Raw genomic sequence first — 20,020 nt, forward strand, 5'->3', positions numbered from 1 at the left:
GATAGCGTGAGCGCATCGATGAGATGGGCGAGCACAGAGCACGATATGTGATGCAAATATTTATTTAATAAGATATTCAGATAAAAATAGAAATATATGTATTGTATGAACAAGTTAAAATATTCTAATAAAGTTCTTGGGCCCGATGGGATTTCATATTACTAAAAATAAAAACGCGAATTTACTCGTGAACAGATTATTGGCAAACTAAAGTCATGTTGGAGTATCAGGGCGAAATATTCTTATAAAGAAGGGCCAAAAATGTATACCTTTTATAGGTCCCTGCAAAATGCTACCGGTTATTTTCAAGGCACTAGTAATTTATCCTGTTCAAGTCAGTTAATAGTCTAAATATCTACAATAGCTGTTATCTGCATCTGTAATATAATCAATAAATAGTTTAAAATTATTTAAATTGGTCAACTTGTAAAAGTTATGTGAAGATCTGAATTCAATATCGGAGATAAAACTCTACAGGAAAGGCTATTTATATTGTTTAAATTTATTTACCATCTCGACAGCCAAAATGTTAATTCCAGAGGCACGAAATGAAGCGTATACCATGTCCACCTCTAGGACGTAGAGTTGCCCATGCGGATAAAAAAAGATAAAACAGGCGCGCAATTCAAAATATTACACCAAATATATTGTCAAAACATTATTCATATTATTATTAAATACACAAAAAAAAATGAAATAATTAATATTTGTTGCTGATGTTTGTGTGTGTGTGTGTGTGTGTAGTTTGGTGTTAAATGTTAAATGCGTGTGTGTGTGTGTGTGTGTGTGTGTGTGTGTGTGTGTGTGTGTGTGTGTGTGTGTGTGTGTGTGTGTGTGTGTGTGTGTGTGTGTGTGTGTGTGTGTGTGTGTGTGTGGGTGTGTTCTGTTTTGTTTCTTGTTTTTATTATGCATGGAGTATTACTGTATAGACCGGGACTATCACTTGCAAATAAAGATATGCATAAGTTTATGATGCTGCCGTGCTGCCAGTTGTGGTTGCCTGTCCCGGCTGTCGGGGCTGGAGGCGCACGCGAAAGCCCTCCTCCCGCTTCAGTATGATGTCCGCCTGCAGCCTGAAGTCCGATTCGCTGAGGTCCGAATAGACACGATAGTTGCGCATAATGGTTGACAGCAGGATCTTCAGTTTCAGCATGGCGTATTTGCGACCTGTCGAATATATAGTATTTGAAATCGGCTCAGCGAATAAACCCTTCAATATTCTATGCATACTCACCCACACAGCTGCGAGGTCCTGCGGAGAACGGCACAAAGGCATAATAGTGTCGATTCGCCTGGCGTTCGGGCAGAAAGTTGTCCGGATCAAAGACATTGGGATTGGCGTAGACCTTAGGATTACGATGCAGCAATATGGTAGCCACTGTGACTGTGGCGCCACGCGGTATAACATAGGGTCCCGAGTTCAGTTTCAGATCCTCCTGCAGCTCGCGTGCGATCAGCGGCACGGGCGGGAACATGCGCAGCGTTTCCATGAGGCAACGTTCCAGGTATTTCATTTCCAGCGTATCCTGGAATGTGGCCGGTCGCTGGGAGTCACCAAAGATGCCATCCAGTTCGGCAATAACGCGATCCTGTATATCCTGGTGTATGCCCATCAGCGACAAAAAGAACGAGGATCCAGCCGCCGTCGTGTCGTGTCCCTCAAACATAATCGTATCGACCTGCTCCTTGATTTCTGTGTCCGTAATTAGGGCGCCGTTTTGGGCACTCTCCAGCATTAGATCGAGGAAGGCCAAACGTTTCTTCTCGCCAATATCATTGTCCTCCACGTCCAGATCGTCTTTAAGGCCCGCCGACTGGCCGTAGGAGAGGCCGGCAACGGGACTGGCTTGGACTAGCTCCGGCTTGGCGCTGGCAGCTGGTGACTTCTGCTGCTGCTCACGCAGTTCCCGCTCCTCCTGTTCGAGAGCAGCCGCCTTCAGCTCGCTCTGTGCCAGAGAGCCGCGGGTGCCCTGTTCGAAGGCCGCCTTCTTGCTGCGTATGACCTTGGTGGTGAGGCCGTGAATGATGTTCAGCAATCGGCCCTGTTCCTTGTAGTAGCGGGTCAGCGTGAAGATGAACTCGTTGCGCAGAAAGATGCTGCGATGGCGGGCATGGAGTATATCGCACATGCGCATCACGGCCATCGCGTACTCAAATCCCGACTTGTCCTGCGTCTTCTTTGATACGCCCATTGCGGTTTCTGCAAGTGCAAGAAGGTGGAAGACGGGGACCAGCGAGAAGAAGAGCCCCAGCTCCGATTAGCCCATAGCCAGCAGCATGCCACAAAAATTTAGTACGGAACGGAGATGGCAATGGAAATGGGAATGGGAATAGGAATGGGTACGGGCATAGATATGAGATTGGAAGTGGAATGCACTCGACTGACCCAAGCGCCAATTAAACTTAACAAACATACAACGGAGGCTGCGCCGGCTGTCTAATTGTAAATACAATGCATAAATAGCAATCGCTAAACACACACACACACAGACTCACTCACACATATGCATATTATGAATAAGCGAGCTGAGGTCCAGCGCCGGCCAACGGAGCGTATGCGTATTTCGCCCAAACAGATTTTGAATGCCTATTTGGCTACTTTATTTGGGCAACCGAGCAAGAAGAATGCCGGTTCGAATCCTTGGCTTGGTCAAAAGCTATAAATAGGATTTTGGAACCAGGGCTGTGAAACCGAAAAAAAATCGACGGTAGCTCGGTTCTCGGCTCGAACCAAGTCGCAGTCGCTTTGTGAACCGGACCTGGTTTGTCATTTTAAACATTTTAAACTATTTGGTTTTTAATCAATAATATTCCGTTCTTATTTGTTAATACACAAGCCCCATGTACCTAGTATTTTTACATACAGAATGCAGAATAAATGAAATGAAATATTTGGGGCACAAGATATTTGGATATTTGGGGCTGTTTTTTTTTCAACCGTTTTCTATTTTAAAGCAAACCATTTTTTTTTAAAACAATCTGGCTCGTTACGCCTGCTTTTTGAGCATCTAGTTTTGGTTCATGGTTAAAATGAAATAAATGTGTATTCCGGGTTCAGGCAGCTTGCAGCCCTGGTTAAAAGATTGTAAAGTACTAGTAAAACCCAGCAGAGAATACTCTATACAAATTTGGTAAATGGTATCACCAAATAGTTAAACACTTCTTAATACTTATGCAATAAACTGAAGACTGCTCAGAGCTATGCACAAATTTATTGATTTGTATTCAGCAGAGCAGAAAACCAATCAAGTATCAAGTGTATTTGGTATCTGGTATTAGCTATCATACAAGTATAAAATATATCATATACAAGTGTCATTTTTACTTTCAAGTGATCAGGTCTCGCTCCAGGCAAAGAGTTTCAATAGAGTTACGTAAGCCAGCTAAACTTGTATACATATATTTATAATTGAAGCAATTTCATGTTAGGCAACAACGAGAATCCGGGTTCAAATCCCAGGCTAGTGTATGGAGCCAAAACCCACAACAACACTAGGCTAACAGCTTGTAACAATTTCCTATGCCTGTAGTAATAATAATAAATCTCATGTTTTATGTAATTTTTGCCTACTGAAAGTTTTGGGCGAACTTGAAAAGGTTTTTATAAGCCGAACCAATTGAAAATGGGTCAAAAGGAGCATAGGTTTTTGTGACAGACAGAAGGAAGCATGAATTATTCATATATACCGAATCAGGACTATGTCTGTCTGACCGTCTGCATGAATCCGAAATCTTGGTAAAGACAAAAGCTTGACTCGAAAGTTGAAATATATATTTTCTCGCCCATTTCCATAATATCGATAAGTATCCTTTTTAAGACATGAGCTTTTAAGCATCTTACTTGGTGTGTGGGCTCGCCCATGGTTTAAATACAGATTAAGATCATTTAACTTTTTGGATAGCTGCCTTCGGCTTTCATATATGTATACTATACACACTTTTGTATGCCACATTTAAGCACTGGAAATTTCAAAGGGATCGGACTCCTAACACCCAAGTCTATCCAGACTGCATTTCCCATAGATAGTGTGGGGCAAAGGGAAGAAGAAGCACTGGCGTAATGTTTATGAATGCATATAAGGAAGTTGGAATGCTTGGCAGCTGGGTTAGGATTACCTGCAAGTCGGGCAAGCCCCGTCTAGAGCACACACTTCTTTCTATTTCTGTAAGTCAAGCGGAAGTGAAAGCCTACTCTTGAGCCTGCTGATCTTATCAGTGAATATAAGTGAATATTTTCAATTACGTTTATTTGTTGGCCTATTTGGCTACTTGGCCGAGTTACGTATGTGATTGCATAGTGGAACCTTTGATTGATTTGACAATTCTTCCGCTAAGGCTGAAAACGGGCTGTGCGTGTGTGCCTCGAATATGAGAGTTCGCATTGCGCAAGTGTGGAAATGCTGGTTTTCCCCACTTGCTTTTCACCATTTCACTTTGGCCCACTGGCCAGTTGGCCAGCTGGCGGCAGGCTGGAAAAACTGGTAGCTTGTTGCAGCTGAATACTCCTTAAATATGGATATATATGGCCGGCGGGGGGTTATGCAACGGCGATCGAAAATGACATTTGAATTTCTTCTTCTTTTTCTTCTTCTTGTTGTTGTTGTTGCATTTTTGATTCAATTTTCGCTACACGCGCCATATACTGTATAAAAAAGCAAAAAAAAAAAAACATCGCCAGCTCAAAAATGATTTGCACACATTTTTTTTCATTTTCATTTTGATTATTTTTATGTTGAATCTTAATTGCTAATTGCTCGTTTGCGTCAGTCGGGGCTGGAGCTGGGGCTGGGGCCTGGTCTTGGGTCTGGGTCTGGGCTTGGGGCTGGGGCTGGGCCTCGCTGGCTGCTGTTGCATTCAAATTTTCCTGATTAAATGCTTAATGGCAATGCGACGTGATTTTAATTGCACTTGGCTAGCAGTTTGGTTCGGCTTTGCGCTGGCAATTTTCAGACGCGATGCGCGTTTTGGCTGCATTTCAATTATGGGGCGAAGGTGAGTGCCTGCGTTATGCAATGGCCTAGATCAATCAATCGGCCAGCCTAACAGACAGAAAGATTCAGATATATATATTTATATATATATATATATCTGTGTGACAATGTCATTAACATTTGCCGTTCCCGCCTGGCCAACTGCCAGCTACTGGACACTGACCACACACTGGCGGGGTTTTCACTTTTAAGCCAAAACGTGTTTGGCTTTAAATAAACGACAGGCATTTTTGGATGGCACAGTTAGTGGAGCCTACGACCAGGTTTTAAACATTATAGCCCAGCTCATACGTGATAATGGCATTATGATATAAGTAATAGGCGCTAGACCCTTCGCCATGCCACAAAGTGAAAGTCGTCAGAGCTGCTAAAGATCCCTGCTAGTCAAATGAGTGCGATTTCCCAGATACTATTTGTATAAGCATAGAATATAATCACAAGCTATTAATCTAAGTAGCTTAAAGAGCAATGTCTGTAATTGGGCTACACACCAATCTGTGATTCGAGCCCGATCGCCCCTTGTCTAGTTCCCTAGGCAAATCCTCTCTTAGGAAATTTCATCTGTAAGAGGCCTTAGTAAGCCTCTTAAAACCCATATATGTGCAGGTTGAGTTCCGGACTCAACTCGTTACAGAACGTCATGCAAAAAGTTTAACCAAGATTTACCAAAATCATTTTATTTATATAGCAAAATAACTAATATTGTGAGTCTATGTCCTTAAAATCGTTCTTCTTATGAAAATAATAAATATCAAAGCTGTTATTGCTTACCATAAGACGAACCTTAAGCCGAACCAAAACACGTATCAATACAGAAGGATACAGACCTAATGTTTAATTTAATTTCAACTTTTTTTTTTATGACCAGATTGGAAAGGTCTTAATTTTGAGTAGAAATTAATCTGTAATAATACGTGACGAGCCAAGCTTTAAAGCAAAACCTGGGTTAATGAATATAGAAAATCAGGTTCACAAGCCAAGCCTCAAGGCAGGAAGTTGGTTCGAACCGTAAACCGAAGCACCGACAACTTTTTTAATGATAGGAAGAAACCTAGAAAACTTCGATATATGACGGGCTGCTTTATTAGCTTACGTAGAATTCCCTGAGCTAATGCTGAGTTACGTGTGTTAAAATTCCCTTTACTACATTATATTCGGATGATATGTGATAAATAAAAATAAATGCTCGAGTGCGATTCCAAAGGGTTTGATGGTTAAATAAGAGGCAAAGGTAATAAATAAGAACCGTTCAGTTTTGGATAGTTATATCAGATATACAAATAATATTCGCTTATAAAATTAGACAACTTAAAGCAAGGTTTAAAAAAACCAGAAATCGCACAAGTCACAGCTGAGTTACGTGGGATGAAATCTTGGTATGTTGCGAAAGAAATCACGTACTGGGATTCGGTCTATGCCAGTTTATGGCGGCTCATTATTCAAACAATATACGGATTAGTTAGGCATGTATTTGAAATAATTTGTGTGCCATTGCCTGAACTCGCACACACAAAAGACGCAAACGGACAACAACAAAAATTTGTACACTGGTGCGAGTATATAGGGAAACGGGTCTGTGCTCAATTGTAGCATATATAATACATATGTGATAGGTACATCTATGCGTATGTGTGTGATATACGGACAAGCACACACATACATCCAATGCAAAAAACGAAACTTAAAAAATGAATCGGAATTTGAATCTGAAACTGAATCCAAAACGTAGCCTGTCGAGCAGTCAGTGCGTGTGAGTGGACTGTACCGGCTGTGTTTGTGTGTGTGTGCGCGTGTGTGTGTGTGTGTGTGTGTGCGCGCGCGCGTGTGTCACTTACCCAATAGAATCTCCACAGTTGCCTCACTCATGTAATCATGACAATCAAATGTGCCACCATCCTCCGCACGCAGTTTCCGCACCACATTGCGCGAGTTCTCGTTAAACAATTCAATGAAACTCTTTAAGACATTCAAATGGAATGTGGGTGCGATTAGTTTGCGATGAGCGCGCCATTTTTGACCTGATCGGGATAGAGAAAAGATTACGGAAGGTTAGCCAAAACCAAGAACAGAAATTATACAAAATAAAAAAATATAATTCAATGGAAAGAATTTGAGGCAGAGAATCGACATAGGTATGGAGAGCTTGGAATAATAGTTAGTATAGATAGTAAAACTTGGGATATAGAAACAGAGAGATCGGAATAAGTATGGAGTGATTCGAATAATAGTTAGTATAGTTCATCAAACTTGGGATATAGAAACAGAAACTTCTAGCGTTGGAGAAATCGGGGTAAGATAAGTACAAGCACAGTTATATCCAAACGATTCAAGAGATATAGAAAGTAATCAAATTTGGGTATAGAAAACGCTTGAGAGATAAGAAGAGAAAACAGCATGGAGAGATCGGAATAATATCTAAGATAAATAGAAGGTGGGACATATAGAGCTCGAGAAATCAGGATAGGAAAATATCAACTAAGAAAAACTAAAAGGCTTAAGGTGTAGCAGATGGATCTAGAAAAAAATATATATGAAGAGAGAAATTTTTGAAGAATTAAGGAAAACACATTAGATATATCAAAGGAACGAAACTTAGAAGCATGAAAATGGGATAGATAGCTATGAAAATGGAAATATAAAAAGATGGAGCCTGGGCTAGACTGATTGAAATAAGAAAAGATCTACCCAAAGTCATTATATGGATAATCACGAAATACATCAAAGTTAAATGAGACAAAGAAAGAGATAGATAATGCTGGGGCGTTAGAAAGAGATGGCATTCGCACACAACAGTTTCTGCTCTGTTCGGTGTCGTTTATTTATAGCCGCCATTTGTTCGGCGTTGTTGTGCCAACTGTCAGGCTTACAAATCGTTTTATTAATTTATGATTCCATAAACGCAATTTAAATTGCATTAGCTAGTCTAGAGAGTGGCACCGTACCAACGAGCCCCTGCCCCTGCCCCTGCCCCTACCACTCTGCTCCGTTCATGCCACGACGAATTCTGCTCGAATACACACAGAGTAACACTCACCTGTGCTAATGAGTAGACCATCGCCAAGCCAGGGCTTGAAGAACTTGTACTCGGATGCCTTATCAATGTACACGTGGCTGCTCAGTAACAGCTCGACATCGCGCGGATCATAGATGAAGACGACCAGCTTGGGACCGATCCACATTTTGGCGATATGCTCAAAGGGTGTGCTTTTGCGTATGACTGTTTTGAAAACAGCTGAAAACAGGATACAGAATTGTAGCCAGACAGTTACAGGCAGTTATGTGTAAGTTATGTGGGAACCTACACGAAGCGGGTCCAATCACATCAAACAGATGCCCCACAATGGGCAAACCACGCGGGCCCGGCAGGCGCGCGGCCAATCTGTAGAGATGAGCGCGAGACAGTCGCCAGTAGATGTACCAGAGCACCAAAGTGGGCAGCAGCAGGAAGTAGAAGACGCTGCTGGGCGAGCCCAGGGCGGCGTCTTTCTTCAGCACCTCCATGGGGGAGGAGGCGGAGCACACGCGGTCAAAACAAGTAACAAGTAGCTAGCGATGCCGAATAAAAAAAACCCAAAAAACAAAAAAAAAACAAAACAACTGAAGTAGAATCTAACGCAGCACACACACGCCACACGCCACGGCGGGCAACACAGCACTAAGAACGAAGGCGGATGCCACGGGAGACGTCTCGACTCGCAGCTCAAAACATTTCAATGCGCGCCGTGAGATTCTTTTTTATTTTGTCTTTTTTCCGGTTGCGGATGCTGCGGATGCTCGTCGCTGCCTGTCCGCCGCGATACTGATACAACTGGCTGGGCAAAGCGGGAACAGCAACAAAAATACTAGTAGTAGTATTAATAATAATAGTAAGAAAAAAAGACAGACAAAATCACGGCAGCAATGAGCACAAACACGAGCAAAACGTAGCGAAATGCAGCACAAGAAAAAAAAATCAAAATCAGTATAAAAAAATTATTGAAATGAAATGGGAAATGGTCGGCCCGACGTCGCACGCTTCACGCTCCGCGCTGTGACTAGCCGCCGCCGCCAGTGCGCCCGACTTTTATAGCCAACAATGTGGCAAGCGGCAATGAACTGGCGCTGGCGGACAGGACGGACGGACGGACAGACAAACAGACAGACAGACAGACCGAACGATGCACATAGTGTCCGCACAGAGGCGGTCAAACGGGTGACCATTTAAAATGTATCCAACCACCGCCGCCATTTAAAGCAGTGCACATAAGCAGTGCGCACAAGCAGTGCAACTGCTTTCTCAGCTTTGAAGCTTTCGTAAGGCATATAACATTTAAAGCTCTGCCCTGCATTGCCAGTTTCCGAGTTGTTTTCTGCTTAATTTAAGTCTTTTTTGTTTTGTTTATTATATATATTGGACATTAGTGCATGATTATTTTTAGTAATTGTTACCTATAGTTAATAATTTCTTAATTTAAAAAAAAAAAGTATCCATCACCGTTTGCCATAACGAGCATTGCATCCTAATTGTTGCTAATATAATATACGAGGCTCGATCAATAAGTTGCATTGATGCAAGAGAGGGTATTATGAGATACAGCGAACATTCTAACAGCTAGCAAAAGCGTATGAAATCGGCTAAATATATCATATGTCCGTTTAAGGAACAATGGGTGTAACACGCTTGTCTTAAAGGGCATTAAATCTTTGCGTGCCGAAAAAAGTTTTTTTTTTCGTGAACCTTTTAAGATTGTTAGGCATCTTTAAACGTTTTTGTTATTTCTTGACTATGCAATTTGACACACTCTCCACTGACAGAGGAAGCCAGGTGGGAGGGGCTGCACAGATGCAAATAAGGTTTTTCATCTAATAATACAAATTTCAGATCGATTTCTAGCTTAAGTTTTGGGTAATGTTCGTCTAAAACCGGAAAATGTTTAGTAATTGTCAAAGACTTGTAACGTGTGTGCTTATTGATCGACCCTCGCATGTGTATGCGACCACAGTACGTATGAGCAATATTATTGCCCAGACATTTACAATTAATTATATTTAGAAATTAGCTTATGGAAGTCGTTGGCTGGACAACACTGGACAACAGGGCATCCGATTCCCATTGATATACACATACATACAAATACATGAATAATTATGGGAATAACAACAACTAGATATTGTGTGAAGCCTAACTAAGTACAAGATTTCATCTATTATATGATATTTGGTTTTGTGCCTAGCTCTTAAAGTATGCTGTGAGTTTTCCTTGTCGCCGAAAAGTGGAAGCTCTTTAGACGGATGACTCGTAGATGACAATTTGCAGCACCTTGGGCTTGCTATTCTGCGCCTCCTTCACCTCCTTGAGTATGGCATTCGTGATGGCCTCCAGTGCGGCAATATCCGAATTGTGCTCGCTCTTCTTGTTGCTGTTCCATTTAGGCATAGACACCTGTGTGTATGTGTGGGTGTGTGTTGCATTTATTATTGAGATGCTATTTAGTTGACGCTCTTCACTTACGGTTAAGACCTTTTGCAGTGTGGCATAGTCAAGGCCCGTTCCCGCCGTCTCGCCCAGGCGACGCAATGTCTCCGCCATGGGACCGGAGAGTTCCTGCAATGCATCGCATAGCATGAGTGCAGCTTAACAGCTTAGGAGGTAAGCACTTACCTGCAGCTTGGCCCAGCTGGTCGCGTACTGGCGACGCACCAGTTCAATGATAGTGGAGGTTAGGGCCAGTCCAATGAGTATATAGAGTGTGCAGAGCAGCATGTAATTGGGTTTCTCTGTGGAGAGGAGGTAAGAAAACATATCAATAATCTATTGCAACTAGCTGATTCTGGCTAACGCACTGGGCACCAGATCACCAAAGCCAATCGTTGTCATTGTTATGAAACAAAAATAGAAGCCATCAAAGAATGTCCAGTCATCCTCCCAGAGCAGCAGCAGCCCGGCACCAGCGGCAAGATAGACGCCTAGAAATCCAACGGCCAGAATCGCATAAAACCACGTCTTCCCGATGAAGTTTGTGAACTTCGGTTTCGCTGCAATCGATAGACATAACTCGAATCGATAACACAACCAAAAATAATAACGGTCTACTCACTGGGCATATGCGTGCCAAACACGGATACAGCGCTGGCAAAGAGCCGACCCCAGTCGGCAATGACCGTCAGCGTGAAGGGTATTCCAACAAGGGCAAAGCAAATGCAAAAGACGCGACCGCTGATCGTTACGGGCACTATATTGCCATAGCCTACCACAATAAAGGGTTTAAATATAAGTACGGATTTTAATATTATTATTCTTTTTATTATTTTTCCTATGTTTATTATAAATTATGTTGTTTTCTTTTCAATACTGGTTACTAAGGCCTGGGATTTGAACCTGGGTCCTAGGAATGCTAAGAAGGAAGGACTCTATTTACAAGATATGCGAGGATTTATATAAGTTCTTGTGAAATGCCTTAGGCTTTTTTGTATTGCAGCAATATCATCTCGATAAATTTACAATACATTATTATTGGGCTATCAGATTATGTCGATAGGTTTGGAAATTTATATTTGGCTGTCTATCGTAATATCGATATATTTTTGCTGGTGCAAGAATATCGCTTTTACGATATTTTACTGAAAATTACATTTGTTATTGGAAAGTGCTGTTGTAAGACAATTATAAATTGTAATATTTCCAATAGTAACAGATGACAATGTTTGTAATGCATTGCAAAGTAGCAACTCCTACAACTATTAATGGTCATTAAAAATTAATTCATCAATTTATTTTTGAGACACGTAATGTGAGTAAATGGAACAAGGTTGGATTATTGGTTGTTAAATCAATTGATATTATGATAAAGAAAAACAAGCCTAACGTATGTATATGTAAACAAAATCTAAGTTCGACTAGATCACAGTTGGATTAATTCATTATTTAGCAAATGCAGATGAAGTTTATATAGGATTATTTAGGTGCAGTTGTAAAGATGCTTGCTGGAAGCGAGACTCCAATGTTGACTTAAGTTTATTGCTTACCTATAGTGGTTAACACAGTTGATGAGAAGAACACAGCTTGCAGTATGCTCCAGCGCTCATAGGGCTCTGGAAAGTCTTTATCGGCTACGATAAGCAGCCCGCCCTCGGCCGCCTGCTGTACGGCCTGTGGAAGTTAAGAATATAACAAATATAAATAACTTAAAATTTATACATTATTTAAAAATAATTCTTTCTAGTTTTGGAGGGGCATGAAGACAGGCATCTAAAGAAATTTTCGTAATATGAATGTACTTTACGAGACGAAGTTTGGTATATCTAGCGCTTAATACTTTCGATATTTTCAAAATAGATATTTATCGATCACATAAATGGGAGGTTATATCGATAATAATTAAATTATAAGTTCGTTTTGCGTATAATAAAGCATAATATATGTATATATATTTTAAATTCATAGTCTCTAGCTTTTATGGTTTTCGATATCGACGCTTTCACGCAATCGTACGGACTGACAGATGGACATGGCTAGAAGAACGATACTCATCGACCTAATCAAGATTTGCTTTCTTCTGCCTGTTACTTACATTTAGGCAAAACCATTTTACCCTTTTTAAAGCCAATGTTTAGGAATTAAAATGAAAATATTATTTATTAAAAGTAAATTTGTATATTTCCAAAAATAAAGTCTTGCTTTGCTGCATAGTGTTTTAGCTGGAGTTGAGCTTGAACTTACCGCTTCATATTTGGCCAGCTCAAAGGCGAGCAACTCGTTCAGATTATTCACCTCGGTGTTGTTCAGTATGGTGCTCATGAAGCGTTCCCGCTGTGTCTTGACCACATCCTTCAGCTGCGTTAGACGCGCCACCTCCGCTGGCCGCTCCAAGTGGCGAAAGATCTGCGTTTACAATATGGTGAAAAATGGGGGGCAATTGCAAATTACAAGATTACGCTGCATTAGCATTTAATTAAAGTGTGCCGCATAATAAATGGCACACAGAGCGTCGCATACGGCGGATGGGCCGATGAGATGACGGCCTGTGCGGGGGCATGATGATGGCATCGCTATGGCTATGACCAAGTCTGGCCCAGCTTTATGCAATTTATTGGCATTTGATTGATGGCCAGGCCACTATGCACATTGGTATCCCTTTTGACATTTTGTGTGTGTGTGTGTGTGTGTGTGTGTGTGTGTGTGTCTTCACTATACTCTATACCCATAAAAATGTATCAATGGGTCACATCAAATTTAGCAATTGCTTGTAACAGATTTGAATATTTCCTTGTACATATTCTACAGGCATATTTAACATGTGTTAAAAGAAACACCGTGACTAACTACTTTCAATTTTTCCCAAAAATTGATCTCGAACTAATCAACAGCCAAACAACAAACATTCAAAGCTCGTTTTAGCATTAACAAGCCTGTTAAATAATTACCATACAGGCGGGAACCTGTCAAATTTAACTTCTTGGTCAAGCATAAAAAGGTCGCCTCAGCATTAACATGTTGTTCAATAATTAACACGAAGATGGAAACCTGCCAAATTTAACTTATTGGTAAAATTTGGTGATTACTCCACTCCATTTTTCCAACATTTGACCACGAGCTGGCAAACATCCAGGCTACAAGTATACATATTCGTCGTTTGCGTTACATGCCTGTTAAATACTTGACATGAAGTTAACATGTTTATGTTTAGTATGTGTTGCACGCAGCTGCAGTTGCTAATAAATATTCAATTTTGCTCATCTACTCCGTCAGATCAAGACTTTTTGCATAAGTTAAGTCTATTTGTAGGGTATTTCGTAGCTGTGGTCACCGAATTGTTATTGTTGTCGTTGGCAGCGAGCATCATTAAGTCAAGTAAGTGGCATTTGCGATAGGTTCATTAACTCTTGAGTGGAGGAAATGCAAGTTTTAGTGCCAGCTCGGTGAGTCAACAAGTCTTCGCATGTTTTTCCAGCGCGCGTGAACATCTAAATCTAACATAATGTTCGAATTCTATATTCAACAGCTGAGTTTTCCTTGACCCTAACCATTCTTATAAACAAAAAAACATTAAATGAATGCAATTCAATTGAACAATTAGCAATAAGAAATTTTCCCCCCATGGTTTCGGGCATTGAATTTTAATTTTTGATGTTCGGGTCTAAAGGTTTTCCAAAAGATAGAAGAAGAAGAAAAAACGAAATATTCTCTTAATTTTTCACACATCATCGCAATAAATTTGTTTAACGTCTAGTACGCGCTTTTGCTTAGTTCTTGTTATAAAAATAGTTGCACAAATTGATTTGTGTTTTACTTTCAACACCAAAAGAACAACAACCAGAAATATATGTGTATATGGTATTTACGATATGTCTGCCACACACATACATATACATATATATATTTATATATATATATATATATATGGATCCGAATCCGAATTCGCATTCGAAATTCAATTGAAATGTGTCAGCAATTTCTCTTCTTCGCGCCCAACGACTTATATTAAGTGTTCCATACACCCTGGCCACCCTCCCAACCAGCGACAGGACCCTATAGAAAAATACACTTGGCCAGCAGCTGCGTCTTTGCATTTTTTGCAGACAGAAACACTGTTCAGCAAAATTGTGCATGTCGGAGTTTGTGTCGCGACGCCAAAGCCCACAACTAAACGCACGTGCTTATGCAAGACAATATTTTAAATATAAACACATATTTTTAATATTTAAGAAAAGAAATGGACAACACTGCTCAACATGACCTAACTTTAATTTTTTAAATCTCTATATATAAAACTGTTTGTCCTGACTGACTGACTGATTGGTGATCAAAGCACAGCCCAAACCATAACAGCTAGGAAGCTGAAATTTTCACTGTAGTTACCTTATGTGATGTAAGTGCACTTTAAGACGGGGTTTCGGGAAATTCCACCCGCAAGTGCGGAAAAATCGCGAAAAACGTTTGTATGTAACTTTTTTGTTTACCATCCGATCGGCCTCAAACTTATTTTCAAAGATCTTTGTTCAAATTCATCTGAGGGGTGTTTCACACTTTTAGGAAAATCCATTCCTCCTTGGAAATGGAGGTCAAAGATTTGGTGGGTAACGTTTCGCGGTCAAATTCATTTCTAGACATCTATTAGAGAAATCATTTGAGACGTGTTTCACACTTTTCGCAGAATTCAAACTTCTTCGGGGGAAATGCGATTTAAAGATTTTTTGGGCGAAGTTTTAAGTTGTGTCCGATTTTCTTCAAACTTATTTTCAAAGCTCTACATAAGAACTTAATAAATACGTATTTCAGCGATTTGGGAAATTCCACCCGCAACAGTAGTAAATTGGCGGAAAACGGTTGTATGAAAGTTTTTTGTTTACCATCCGCTCGGCCCCAAACTCATTTTCAAAGATCTATGTTCAAATTCATTTGAGGGGTGTTTCACACTTTTTGAAAAATCGATCCCTCCTTGCAGCAAATGGGGGTCGAAGATTTGGTGGATAACGTTTTGTATTCAAATTTATTTCCAAAGATCTATAAGAAAAATCATTTGAGACATGTTTCACATTTTTCGCAAAATATAAACTCCTTCGGTGGAAAATGCATTTCAAAGATTTTTTTGGTGAATTTAAAGTTTTGTCTGATTTGCATAAAAGTGGTTTGATTCCCGTCGATCCGTTTCAAAATCATTTTCAAAGCTCTTTGAAAACATTGATTTTATAACATACGTGCCACGGGCAAGGCCGGGTGTACCCGCTAGTAAATAATAAATTTCAAAACATTCGCCAATAAAATGCACTGTTAATAAGAAGGAATTTAGCTTCTCGCGAACTAATAAGTATATGCAAATATATGTTAACTATTTAACAGTATAAATGTATGACAAGATATGTTAATTTTGAATGCTACAAAAATAAATTAAGCTTTGTATGTAAGATGAAAAAAATAAAACTTTTGTTGCTGGAGCCATGCTCAAATGCTCAAATTTTATGCACCCATAATCTATTCCCCTCTGGCGAACAACTTTTATTAAGAGATCCCTTCCCCGCGGCGTGCTTCCTTTCACCCACAATCGAATGCATTTGGACAGCAGCTGCAACTTTTAAGTTAAAAAAAGAAAAAAAACAGAAACTATGGATATCTTCGGCACGCCGAAGATTTAATACCCTTGTAGCAGATTTGTGAGCATAGTGAAGAAATGCTGAGTTTCATGGAAATATCTTGGAAAATAAAACACTGTGCCATACAAAAACTTATTTTTCGACCGATTCCACCCTGGTACTATATAATATAGTATATATAAGCAGCATGGTTTACCTAAACATTACATTACATTAGATTTTGCATATACATATATGTAAGGAGCACAGTAAAACTTGAAATGCCGAGCTTATCTAGATATCCTGAGAAACAAAAAAATTTTCCATACAAGAAGCTACTTCTCGACCAATCGTTCCGATGATAGCTATATGATATAGTGGTCCGATTTGACTTATGTAATGTCTGCAACAGAAAGAGCTTTGCAAATTTCAAGACGACAGCTTTAACTGAGAAACTAGACAGGCAGGCAGACAGACGGGTGGACATGACTATATCAACCCGGCTAGTGATCTGGAATATATGTACTTAATGGGGTCGGGGATGTCTCCTTCTGTGCGTTACACATTTCATGACTAAATTATAATACCCTATTTGAGGGTATAATAATGCTGCATGATAAACTTTGAGTTCCGTATATAAATTCAATTATATGATTGTTCTTTTTAAGGCTTAGAAATAAATTTGTTTTTATTGCGTTTTAACTTTTTAAATTTCAATTTTGTTACAATTTAACAAAAGTAACAACAATATTTTGAACTATTAAAACAAAGCCAGAAAGGTTTTGAAAAATTACGATTAGCTTAAGGCTGTTTTGTGTCCAACTTATCCGGTTAATTTGGAATTTCTCGTCCATTCAAAAATTTCTTATACAGCACAGATTTGGTTAAAACAATAAAAAGGCTTCACATACAAACTTATTAACGTCGACTTAATGTGAGAAATAATAATAAAATTAAAGATTTTTAATTCAGAGAATTGCAAAACTTGGCTAAAGTCGATTTTAAGCACAATTGAGAGCAAACGCGCAAAGAAAAGAAATTTAAATTTCTCCGTTTTTATTCAATATACTGGAACCCAATTGTATTATTAAAAATAAAAGTAATCTAAAATGTAAGTAAAGTAGATTGTTCAATTTAAGCTACCAACCAAAAATTCCACTTAAAGTAGCACAAACGTTTAATAGTAGAAATTAAGTCTCGCTGCTGCTCGGTGCAATTATCGTTCGTCCTTGCACATGGTTTATGATAATTTGGTAACATTTTTGCAAAGCTACGCAATTGTGTAATTAGCTTTGGTTCACTCAACCAAATGATGGCGACAACTTGTCCCAGTTCAAAAGTTGTTCACACTAATCTATAAGTTCTGTCCATGCCAGTCATGGGCAAGGACAAGCACAGCGGCATCATCGAAAACAGCAGCACGCAGCAGACAGGCGTTAAATCAACTTTAGAGCTTGTGACGGGTCCAATCCGTGACCGTACAATGCGGCGTATACGTAATGTTTATAACAATTTCGTGTCGTCTCAGTGGGGTCCGTCTGTTGTGGCATGTCCGTCTGTTGTTTTTGTGCTTGCGCATAAATTATAATTATTAATAGACAGACTTTGGTTAAGATGCGACACGCAATGCGGGAATTGTGGCCAAGATCCTAACAGATATGCGCCGTATACATATATAATATAACAAAAAGGTGAATAGTGAGTGCTATGTTTGGTCAGTTATTTATTAATTTGTTTTTATGATTGACTGATTGATTGATGATCAATCCAAGTCATAAGAGCCAGATAGCTACATTTTTACTGTACCTACTTTATGTGATGTAAGTGAAGTGAAGATGGCAAATTCCACATGTGACTGTGGAATATTGGTGGAAAACGGCTTTGTGAAACTTATTTGCTAACCTTAAATCAAACTTGTATTAACGTTTCACAGTTTTTCACAAAGTACGCAAAGCTTCCTACGTGGAAAATTATGGTCAAAGGTTGTTTGGGTGAAAGTTTAATTTACGACTCTACGTTAATAATGGAAAAGTGTGTTAAAGACTTTTAAGGTTCACACCAGCGGAGAAAAGTGTACAGCAAACTTTGAATATATTTTTTTGTTTATCCCCCAATCGACTTCAAACTCCTTTTTAAATGTATTGTCGTAAATTTGATGAATTAACTTGGTGGGCGCAAAGACGGGTAATATATTTGATACTATTCTAATAGAATAATATATTACAAGTCACAATAACCGAAATTTCGCCTTGGTTGTAGGTCCTTAGCAGTGACTGTGACATTTGGCGCAGCTCTGGAAGCTGAAGGCTGTCTGGGAAGGGCTTAGAACACTTGTCAGAGCAAGTGTCAGTCCATTTGCACGCCGTAAATCACATGCCGCACGCAGCGCCACGCGCAACAATTGCCACCCGGCAGCTGGGCATAAAGTGCTCTATTGTCACCTGGCCTGTTTGCAGGTACTTAGTGGCTTAAGGGGCAGCTGGGTAACATAACTGGGCAAACAGTGTATACCTGTTTGGCTAAGCTGATGAACACGGGGCGTATGCTTCATATTGCGTTGTTATTAATTTTCATTAGAAGGCAACAACAACAAATAAAATGCACACATAGGGTATTCTGTGCACTTTGTTGTTTTTAATCATAAGCGACAGCAGCAACAAAAACAACAACAATTATGTCCAGCGCAATTTTTTTTCATTAAAAAAAAGGGAGAGAAAACGGAATCCTGTAAATACTTTTGCTGCTGCTATTCTAATAATGATGTGCGGCCCATTTAGCGGGTGATAATTCATTTCCGCTGCTGTCTCCGGTTGCGGGCCAAAAGCGCCCAAAAGCAGGCAACCCCGAAAACTGATTGCTTATGTGTGTGTGTGCAAGGGTGTGTCTGTGTATGCTTATGTCTGTGTATACAATGCATGTACATGAGTTCGCATATTTGTTGTGGGCGTAAAACCAATAATGTAACAGCAAGTTGGTTGTGTTAACATAGATCCTGAAATATCGAAGGGTATATATCAGGATCCATGTGCATAAACAAATAATCAATTGTCCTAGGATCATAATACATGATCTACATTCATAAAATCAGAAGAACTGCTCAATCAGCAAAAAATGTCCTTAATATATACATGAAAATTATAAGAGAATGGTAAACAATTGCTTTATTTTTATATTTAAATTTTATAGTCCATTTTGCAAAGTTAATATAAATAAAAAAATATATATCACATCACAAAGTATTTTTACAGCAAATATTTCGCAGCTTCCATACACAATAAATTAAAAAAATAAAAATTGAAAGTTTATTTATTTGAAATAATAAAAAAGTTATTTTATTATAAATGAATTTAATTTAATTTCATTAAATATGTTTATTAATTGTAGAAAATTTTATACATATTTTTAAATAAGATTAAAGCACATTTGCTGTGTAGTATATTCTTCACAAAATATTCTTAAATTAAACTGCGACAGTCTTCGCTTCAACATATATTTCTCTTGGAGTGTGCAAAATGAACGGAAATGTGAACAAGCTCTTGTTGTACTTAATGCTACCCCACACAAAAATCTGCCTGCAGCTGAATCCAGCATAAAATTATATAAATTGATAGTTTTATATTTGAAATTAGTTCCGGGTGTTGCCGGCCTCCAGCGACAGCAGCCGTAGCAGCCCTAGAAACAGCAACAAGCAAAGTGACGTAGTTCAACAAGCCTTGGCCACAAATGAAAAAAAATGACAAATCACGACCTTCACTAGCCGAAAACTAAGATGAATTTTGTGTTTGGGTCGAGGTTCTCGGCTCTAGGGTATGGTTCTAGGCCCTGAGCAGTGAAACCAAACCCGAGTCGCCTGCCAAAACGGAAGCGCGGTGTAAATGCGAAAATTATTAGCAGCGTCCGAAGGGCGCCACGAAATGGTTTCGCTTTAATGATATATAAATATTTGTAGAATGTGTTTTTCTTTCTACTCTTCCACCCTA

The 20,020-nt window shown here is 39.5% G+C and overlaps 2 protein-coding genes across 2 annotated transcripts in view; both read right to left on the reverse strand.

The window, feature by feature from the left end:
- Positions 1-763: 763 nt before the first annotated feature.
- LOC135440696 (cytochrome P450 4g15) lies at positions 764-8,543 on the reverse strand. The gene is made up of 5 exons (XM_064700012.1): positions 8,294-8,543; positions 8,026-8,223; positions 6,827-7,009; positions 1,235-2,200; positions 764-1,167 (listed from the first exon to the last, which is right to left on the reverse strand). Exons 1-5 carry the CDS (start codon positions 8,490-8,492, stop codon positions 968-970), a joined length of 1,746 nt encoding a protein of 581 aa, XP_064556082.1. The 5' UTR covers positions 8,493-8,543; the 3' UTR covers positions 764-967.
- Positions 8,544-9,834: 1,291 nt separating this feature from the next.
- LOC135440526 (TWiK family of potassium channels protein 9) overlaps positions 9,835-20,020 on the reverse strand; it is a 31,052-nt gene continuing 20,866 nt past the window's right edge. The window contains exons 2-8 of the mRNA XM_064699742.1: positions 12,691-12,852; positions 11,997-12,120; positions 11,069-11,218; positions 10,815-11,006; positions 10,633-10,748; positions 10,483-10,575; positions 9,835-10,413 (exon numbers count right to left, since the gene is read on the reverse strand). Coding sequence (XP_064555812.1) covers positions 10,255-10,413; positions 10,483-10,575; positions 10,633-10,748; positions 10,815-11,006; positions 11,069-11,218; positions 11,997-12,120; positions 12,691-12,852 — 996 coding nt within the window. The 3' untranslated portion in view covers positions 9,835-10,254. The remainder of the gene's footprint in view (positions 10,414-10,482; positions 10,576-10,632; positions 10,749-10,814; positions 11,007-11,068; positions 11,219-11,996; positions 12,121-12,690; positions 12,853-20,020) is intronic.

The sequence above is a fragment of the Drosophila montana genome, unplaced genomic scaffold (genome assembly GCF_035044405.1).
Source record: "Drosophila montana isolate Dmon_TW-CO22-7 unplaced genomic scaffold, ASM3504440v1 contig_1624_1, whole genome shotgun sequence".
Lineage (NCBI taxonomy): Eukaryota > Metazoa > Arthropoda > Insecta > Diptera > Drosophilidae > Drosophila > Drosophila montana.

What these genes read in the sequence shown, in the direction of transcription:
- LOC135440696 (XM_064700012.1), bottom strand. Translation starts at nt 8,492, where the DNA reads ATGGAGGTGCTGAAGAAAGACGCCGCCCTGGGCTCGCCCAGCAGCGTC. An exon ending in TGGTCTACTCATTAGCACAG is followed by an intron (nt 7,010 to 8,025) that starts GTGAGTGTTACT and finishes TATCCCGATCAG; the next exon opens with GTCAAAAATGGCGCGCTCAT. An exon ending in AGGACCTCGCAGCTGTGTGG is followed by an intron (nt 1,168 to 1,234) that starts GTGAGTATGCAT and finishes TATATTCGACAG; the next exon opens with GTCGCAAATACGCCATGCTG.